Source organism: Centruroides vittatus, unplaced genomic scaffold (assembly GCF_030686945.1).
Source record: "Centruroides vittatus isolate TY-2023 unplaced genomic scaffold, ASM3068694v2 contig_2965, whole genome shotgun sequence".
NCBI classification, from domain to species: Eukaryota; Metazoa; Arthropoda; class Arachnida; order Scorpiones; family Buthidae; genus Centruroides; species Centruroides vittatus.
Genome location: NW_027121887.1, coordinates 2,047 through 11,058, shown reverse-complemented (window position 1 = coordinate 11,058; position 9,012 = coordinate 2,047). Strand labels below are relative to the sequence as shown.

General features: G+C 44.2%; 1 protein-coding gene across 1 annotated transcript; it reads left to right on the top strand.

Moving 5' to 3' along the window:
• The first annotated feature begins 8,158 nt into the window (after positions 1-8,158).
• LOC136972544 (uncharacterized) lies at positions 8,159-8,614 on the top strand. Its single transcript, XM_067267130.1, has one exon. The coding sequence runs from the start codon at positions 8,159-8,161 to the stop codon at positions 8,612-8,614; it is 456 nt and encodes a 151-aa protein (XP_067123231.1).
• Positions 8,615-9,012: the final 398 nt, after the last annotated feature.

Below are 9,012 nucleotides of genomic sequence, written 5' to 3'. Positions count from 1 at the left end.
CTCTTTACTTATTAATGTCTATAGGAAAGGAGGGCGACGAGTCGCGATCCTGTTAGGCTGTGGCTACATCGGCTCCGTCTTTCGATCGTCGCATCGGCGTTAATCTTCTTCAATTCAAGGACTGCGATACATCGTTCGATTCAGCTAAATGTAAGCTTTCGTTTAACGTTTACTTTTTTAAAATCGGCCCATTTGTTAAAAAGTTACAAGCTCACAAACTTTTTGCTTTTGTTCGGGCTCCTTCGGCCCGCAGGTTCGTCATCGGGGTATTTTGTGGCCATTAAGGCTATCTATAACCTACCAAAGTTTCATTTTGCTATCTGTCATACTTACGGAGATATATCGGTTTTTGTCTTAGCTGTTAAACAAAGAAATCGTGCTTCTTTGTTCTTTAGCCGATCGGCGCGGCTTACTCGGTCAGCGTGTTCCAGCCAATCGGCGTGTTGTCAGCCGAACGGCTATTTTGTAACCGATCGGCGTTTTTTGTAACCAGTCGGCGTTTTTGGACTTTTCGGTCTTTTTCACCCCTCCCCGTGTGTTGTGGACTTTTTACGTGCCCTGTGATTCAGCCTGGTTCTACGGCTTCAAACTTTAGTTATCAACGTGTAGTAGGTCATAAGCCTACAGGTCTACTGTGGTCTCAACTACAAGACTTTCAGCTCTCAGCTCAGTGCACTGTTCAGGCATTCAATCTTCTTATACACTCCTTTAGACCATCAGTGTTCACAACTTAGTATCATGGACGTCCTAAACGTTACCGAAACACCCGGGAAAACACCCGATACACCTACGGTTATTACTATAGAAATTGCTACAGAGGAAGACCTTTCTAAATGTCTGTCTCTCGACCCAGACACACTGCCTGCAAAACAAGAAATTCTGTGCAAGGCCAGCATCCAAATGAGGCGTGTTATGGACCTTCTGCCAAACTCCTATCGGTCCAGTTTAAAATCAGAAGAACACAAGGAGCTTAAAGAGAGAGTGGGCTTACTCTTTGCCGCCTTTCATCAAATGTATGGTGTACTTTGTGAGATGCGCAAGAGCATGGTGGTCCCGAGCAAGGGCCTGGCCCCTACGACAGCTCTGCAGGCTCAATCTCAAGTAGAGAGGAATGCGTTGCTTCCCCCTCCTACCGTTAGACCAAAATCTTATGCGAAAATTGCAGCCACTTCAACTGCTACTAGCAAAACTACTAGGACCATTGCCAAATCTCTTTCTGCTAAGTTAGCTGTCGAGGGTACAGGCAGCAGCTGTGCCGTTCTGGTATACCCAAAAGCAGAGGACCCTAACGAGAAGGTAGATTACAACGTAGATGATATAGCAAATACTATTAAGAAGGAGGTTAGTCCACAGGAGCTGGGCATTAATGTTAAGAGTTTTCAGAAGGTAAAAGGCGAAGGCCTGTGCATAAGGGTACAGAACCCCGAAGCGGGAGCTAAGTTACAGGAAGCTATACAGGAAATTCCTGAGATAAAACACAAAGTTAAGTGTCTCACTTCCGAAGGTAGAAGGCCCAGAATTATCTTGCTACATGTGCCAAATTCGGTAAAAGAAAAGAGTCTGATTGAAACTCTGCACAAACAGAACGACATGTGCAGCAAAGTCAAATGGGAGGATTTTCAGGACTCATGCCGAATCAGCAGTCCTCACAAAAGGGAAAGTAAAGCCGAACTGCAGGCACATTGTCTTAGTGGTAACCCCGCAAATTAGGGCGCTTATCATCAAGCACCGGCACGTAGCTCTTTCTTGGGCCAACATCACTGTGGATGACTACATCCCAGTGCTCCGTTGCTATCGCTGCTGTGGTTTTCACCACATGGCGCAAGTTTGCACCGAGGAGGAGCACTGTAGTCATTGCACAGAAAGCCACAAGCACGAAGAATGCACACATAGGGACAACCCACCATTCTGTATAAATTGTAGTAAATTTAACAAGGACCAGCCACCGAATAGAAAAGTACCCATGAACCACAATGCGTTCAGTGGCCTATGCACCACGCTACAAAGAATAAAAACACAAACTGTCCAAAGAACCGATTATGGCCTATATCAACAATAGCAGTATGCAGCTTTCATACAACCAACATAGCATCAGCCAAGGGCACTCCCAGGACCAGGGCTACAGCCATGATCTTGTTCTGCTGAGCATTAATGCTCAGAGGTCCAGGGCCACCTCTTCTATGGTTATTAAGATCGCTAACGAGCAGGACGCAGACATAGTCTGCATCCAGGAGCCTTATTTAGTTGAGAATAGCATTGTGCGCTATGGAAGATGGAGTCTTCCCAAATAAAAACTTCTGCCCAACCATCAAAGCGGGTGTGCTTATTAAAAATCTTAACCTCAAAGTCAACCTCTGTACGGACATGAGTACCAAACTGGTCACCACTGTTCTCCTCACCCTACAAGATAAGGATATTTATCTTTCCTCCGTGTACTGCTCCCCGTTCCAAGAAATAGAGGACCTCCTTGGTGACCTGCAAGCTATCGATGCTAAAATTGAGAGTAAGCTCTGGGTCATGTGTGGGGACTTCAATGCGAAGTCCTCCGTTTAGCACAGTCCCATTAATGACGACAGAGGGCACAAGGTTTGTGACTTTATATTCACCAAACAAATTGCTTCTTGCAACACCAGCCCCCTCGCCACTTACAGTTGCTCAAGGGGAGAAAGTTGGGTTGATCTCGTCCTGGCCAGCGAAAGGGCGCAGCACTTCATCCACACGTGCTACACAATCGACGAAAACAGAGGGAGTGATCATCGGTTTATCAGAACTACCATTAAGCATAGTGACAAAATCATTCAGAAAAATAACAGTTTTCACAAGTGCACCAACTGGGAATTGCTTCAAGAGTACTTTAGTTACAATTGGGCTAGACCCACCCTTTTTACCTTCTCAGAAGGAACCAACGCAGACCACCTGGCAGCACACCTTACGGCTTCCATCATCTCTGCTTTCCACTCGTCTACCACTATAAAGCAAATCAATCATAACAATGCCCCTTGGTGGAGCACAGACTTGGAGACCCAAAGGGCGAAGGTTCGTAGGCTCCTAAGGACCTACCAACGGGAGACTGACACTACTCTCAAGGAGTCAAAGAAGCGAGAGTACCTCAAGCATTTTAATGATTATAAGACCAATATAAACAAAGCCAGAACCGCAGCCTGGCGTACATATTGCACGGAAGTTGGCAACAAAACTACATAGAGTGATCCCTACAGGATTGTAATTAAACCGAGAAAGCAAGTTACCATTCCGGCCTACCTAAACAAAACAGACGGAACCAGTACTACTAGCCTTCAGGAAACCTATCAACATCTGTTAGACACGCACTTTCCAGTTGATGATCAGGATAGTGATAGCGAGGAACAAAAGAAGATAAGGCAGTCTATCACTCTTCCCCCTAACACCAGGGATGATAAGCCTTTAACCTTCAGGGAAATAAAGGCTGCAATTTTCTCGCAGAAAAACAAAAAGGCTCCCAGCACGAACTTGGTTACTGCACGCATAATCAAAGAAGCTTACAGGGCAATTCCTATCGCATTCAGCTTTACTTACAATAAGTGCCTCGAAACTTCACTTTTCCCAAGCAAGTGAAAGGAGGCATCCATCAGGTTTATCCCAAAATTGGGAAAGGATAAACATGTCACCGCATCAGACTTTCGGCCAATCAGCCTTTTGTCAACTCTTGGTAAAGTCCTGGACCGCCTTTCGATCAACAGGATCAACTTCCATCTATATAATAAACAGTTGCTGCATAATAAGCAGTTCGGCTTTGTGCCCAACAAATCAACCAGTCACGCACTCCATAGCGCCACACAGTTTGTTTGCAACGCGTGGAAAAAGTCTCATCACATGCTCCTAATTTCCATTGACTACCGTAACGCTTCTAACACTCTGTGGTGGCCGGCGCTTTTTCAGCAATTAAAGGCCTTCAATTGCCCAAGAAATCTCTACCAGCTGCTTCAAAACTATCTGAGTGACAGGACAGTGGGGATTCACGACCTGTTCACGCCTTTGGTACAACCGATGACCAGGGGTTGCCCCCAGGGCTCTTGTTCTGGCCCGGGGCTCTGGAACATCATGCACGATAGTTTACTGAAGCTACATATTCCCAATATCAATGCACAATGGAGCATACAGACGTATGCGGATGACACGCTCGTCATGCTGGCTGGTAAAAATAATGAGAGTTTGCAAACTGAAGCTACTAAGGTCCTGCAGGAAATTTACAAATGGAGTAACCACAACAAGCTCGAGATTAACATCGGCAAGTGTGCCTGCATGATGATGTCTAGAAGAGCCCAGCTTAAAAAGCCACCATCTGTGAAAATTGCAAACGTTCAGATCCCATATACGAATGAACTTAAGTACCTGGGCATTGTGCTAAATCAAGACCTAAAATGGAATGCACACGTCGACTATGTCTGCAGCAGGGCCTCCAAGCTGTCCAACCTTCTTGGTTTTGTGGCTCGCAAAACTTGGAGTCTTAGTAGCATGCACCTGACAACAATCTACAAGCAGGCTGTTGAGCCGATTCTGCTATACGGGGCACCGGTCTGGGGTAAGGCCTCAGATAAAGTGCACATAAAAAGAACGTTACTTAAAGTTCAAAGGATCAACTTGCTGCACATTACAAAGGCTTACAGGACCACCGCTACCTCTGCTATGCAGGTTCTCTAACATAACTCCTATACACATCAGGGTCAGGGCTGCGTGGGCCCTCTGGTACCTGACCAACTTAAACATGCCTGAAATAAAACGGAAGGAACTCTTTTCCTACGCAGAGATAGGTTGCATTCCCAGCCTAAATGTGGATGATCTATTCCACCTCAACCCCAACACAGACATCTGGAATGTGACACCCCCCGTCCGACACCCAGGAACAGACATTAACATCGATCTCAATCATAGTAGTGACAATCCTGGCCCTTACCACGCAATTTACACAGACAGCTCCAAAATGACCGAGGGTGTGGGGGCAGCCTTCGTTCACTTTCACAACACCAAACAGGCCATTATTCATAAGTGCATTTTTAAGCTTGCAAACTTTTGCACTATCACGCAGGCAGAGCTACTGGCCATCCTGAAGGCAATCCGCTACATCAATACCACTGCTGGCTTAAATAAATCCAATGTCTTCATATACTCAGATAGCAAAACTGCACTCCAATGCATAGGAAACGGTACCAACCATGGCAAACTCAGCAAGCAAATTATAGAAGAAATGAGAAAAAATCAAGGCTCTATCACCCTCCGTTGAATGCGTGCCCACATGGGCACCATAGGCAACGAGGAAGCTGACAGAAGCGCCAAGCAGGCAGCCACCAGTACCATGGAACCGTGTTTCCACGACTTCCCCATGAAGGAATCCAAACATCTGATCTCTCGCACGTCGACCCTGCTTTGGCAGCGCAGTTGGAAAGAAGACCCAACAAGCTGTGCTACTTTCAAGCTGATTCCGAACATTCTGCTTCGTCAAAAGTACAAACACATTAAAATTAACCACATCACCAGCCAGCTGCTCACAGGGCATGGTAACTTTTTGGTGTATCTCCACCGCTTTCACCACAGTGACTCGGCAATTTGCAACTGTGATAACAACTCCAATCAAGACAATTTCCACCTGATCTTTGACTGCAAAACTTTCGACCAGCAAAGAATGCAGCTACTCCACACAGTGCTCGCAGAGGGACACAACTGGCCATGTCAACCGGACACACTTGTCAGCAATAGTAAGATCTTCAAGGAACTGTATAACTTCGTAGTAAGCATCGGGGTCCTCGATGTTAGAAGCAGCAGCTGCTAAATCGCCGTAAGCCACGTTTGGCGTTCTGTCGGGCCTTGTTGTGGATTATTTGTATATTTTGTTTTTATTTGTAAGGTTTTTTATGATGTACTCTCTACTTAGTGTAGTCAGCAACTCTGGTGCCCGTAGCACAAGCTATTTTGTCGCGGCAAGCCACTTATTATATATTGTCGGGATACCGTATGTACTTAGTTCGTATTTTAGCCCTAAGTTTGTTCATTTTGTTTTCAGCCTGGTGGCTTCAGCGCCTTTGATGCCCGCGGCATCAACCACTTTGTCGCGGCAGGCGCCTCTTGGCTTTTGTCAGGCTTTTCTCTCGTGTTCTGTATGTTACTGTACTTTTCGCATTTGTTGTAACACCGGGCTACGTCTGCTTGCAAGCCGCCAATAGTTGTCGCGTGTTCTGCACGTGCGCTGTTTTGTCTGTACATTCTATTTTCGGCTTGTTCAGTATGTATTTGTTTTTTATTTAATAAAGTACCGATGCAGTCGCCCATGAGACTTCCCTTTCATCCCCTATCCTATATCACTTTCTTTTCTCCTTCACCTCTTCTCTCAAATCCTTTACTATCCACCCTCTTTCACACCCGGGCAATACCTACGAGTAGTCCCGGGTCTTCACCCGCTGTTGGTAGAATGTCTATAGGAAAGGATAGCAACCAGATCGTTCGTTGGGGAAGGTTGTGCTAATCTGTGCTCTTGCTTTTTTGGTTGAATCAGCCAGAAATAGTGGATTGACGCAGTCACCGGGTACATCGCTGAACAGGAAGCAAGCTTACAATCAGTTTGACATATCATAGGAGTCGATAGGTTAATAGGGGGAGGAGCTAGGGGGGTTTAAAGTTCAGGTTTTCCGGTAGGTCATAGCAAGTGGAGAAATTAATTTAGGAGGGCAGGCACTGGGGGTTATGTCAGGGATATAATTATCTATTAGGGGTGTAAATTGGGTAAAAATAGGTCTGTTAATTACGTTGTTACGAAGGGTGAAAGTTCTCCATATTAATGCTATGAGGAAATTTTCTAAATTTTCAAATCCAACAATTTTTTCAAACGGCCGTTCCCGCGCTTTTTAACGGTCGCTAACGGCTTTTATCTGATTCCAACGGTTTTCCAACGTCTTCTTTAACTCAAATTAAATAGCAGTTGTTTAAATTTTATAGTAGGGATCTTGTTTATTTTAATTGTTTACTTTAATGTTTTAAAGTATTTTTAAGTTATTTCGACTTATCTTTCAAATTTATTAGAAGTACGGATATTTAATCAATTCTTTGTAATATTATAAGATATAGTGATCTATAAATTATTGTATTATTATGCTATTTCATATTTATTTATAATTAATTTATATATTTATTTTGGGAGTTGTTGGATTCATCTGGAGCTATTGATTATTATGGGATGTCAGTACATCTCACAGATTAAATTGTTATTTTAATTCACGTACCCTTATCATGGAGGACACAGACTCCATAAGTGATACCACTGTAAAAGTCGCCTTTGGCGGCCTGAGTCGAAGAAACCGCCCGACTGAGATAATTGCTCCCACCTGGAGCCGGGGCCATAAACGGCCGGAAAAATCAAAGGTGTAGCGTCTCCACTTAAGGGTCAATGTGTTGGCCACGTGCCAACCAGCTTGGGAAAATAAATGTAAATAAAGCACAAACGCAAATGTAAGCTACGTCAGCGGGAAATAGGGCGGACGTCTTTGAAGGCTCTAAGAAAGGGAAGAAACTGATTGGTCGCAGGAGGTAGTAGCAGAATCCCTTAAATTGGAAGGATGGCAGAAAAACAAGGAGAAAGGGCGAGCGACCGGATACGTGGTGGTCTCTAACACTAAGTAGGCCTTTGAGGCGTATAGAGAGAGTGTTCTCCTCTTGGAAAGTCCTCTGAAAAAAAAGGTTAGTGTAGAGACAGACGACCACGCGGTTAAGCCATCTCCGGAAAGGTGACTCGTGTTCCCCGGCCAGACAAGTCGACGTGCAGCATCACAGCTTCGGTACATTAGCGTACCTAATGTTATTGCATAGTGTACATCTTTGTAAATAAACTGTATATAACCACTTATTGAGTGTGGAGGTGTGACTTTCCACAGACCATCTAACAGACAATCTCGAGGCGTAAAGAACAACTCGGGACGGAACATTTGTAAGAATCACGTGACGAGTAATAAGGACCTTCACTGGCGCAGTCGACAGGATATTCTTGCAAATCTTCAAAAGATTTTCACAAGACGACAGGAAAGTACTGAGCCCACATTCGAGATTTGGATACTTACATAAAAAAGAGTAGCCGGAAATCAAGGCGGAACAGAACTCAACATTGGTAAGTTGTTCTTGATTATTTGTATTCAGAATGCCGGGACGCAAAAGGACTCAAGGGTCAAAAAGAAGGATGCCATGTTCTGAAAATCAGGGAGGTCAAGCTGATCTTAGTCAATCCCAGGAAATGGATACAGAGCCAGAAAGGGAAATTTTGGACTCCGAGGTCAAGGTTACGGACAACCGGAATAAAATAGAAGGGCGTGAGTCTGACGAGTTAGAGAAATTAAGCTTGCAGATTAGACTAGCCGAGATAGAAACTAAAAACAAAGAGATAGGAACTAAAAACAAAGAGATAGAAACTAAAAACAAAGAAATAAAAGTTAAAAACAGGGAAATTGAAAGGGACATTAGAAAAAGCGAAATCGAAATGGAAATTAAAAAAAGCAAAATAGAATTAGAGAGAGATCGTCTACGGAGTGATTCTAGGACTAGTAGTAACTCTGAGCTGGGAGATAACTTGGATAGTCTAGCTAGAAAAATCAGATGAACTTTACCTAAAATGCCAGACAAAAAGGCGGAAGTGCCATTGTGGTTTCAAGCCGTAGAGGTAGTTTTACAAACGTACGATGTACCAGAAGAACTCCAGGGGCAGCTAGTTTTAACGGTGCTATCCGAGAAATGTAAGACAGCGTTGAATAGGCTTACGGCAGTCGAGATTAGGGATTACCAAACTTTAAAACAGTTCATATTAGACGAACTAAGACTGTCTGCTGCTGAGTACCTCAAAGAGTTCACTTCCGCTGAAAAGGGAAGCAAAGAAACGTGGCCCCAATTTGCAGCTAGAATGGAGGATCTATATCGGTATTATCTGAATAGTAGAAGCGTAGATTGTTTTGAGCAGCTAACAAAACTAGTGGTCTCGGATCATCTTAAGACTAAGTTAGT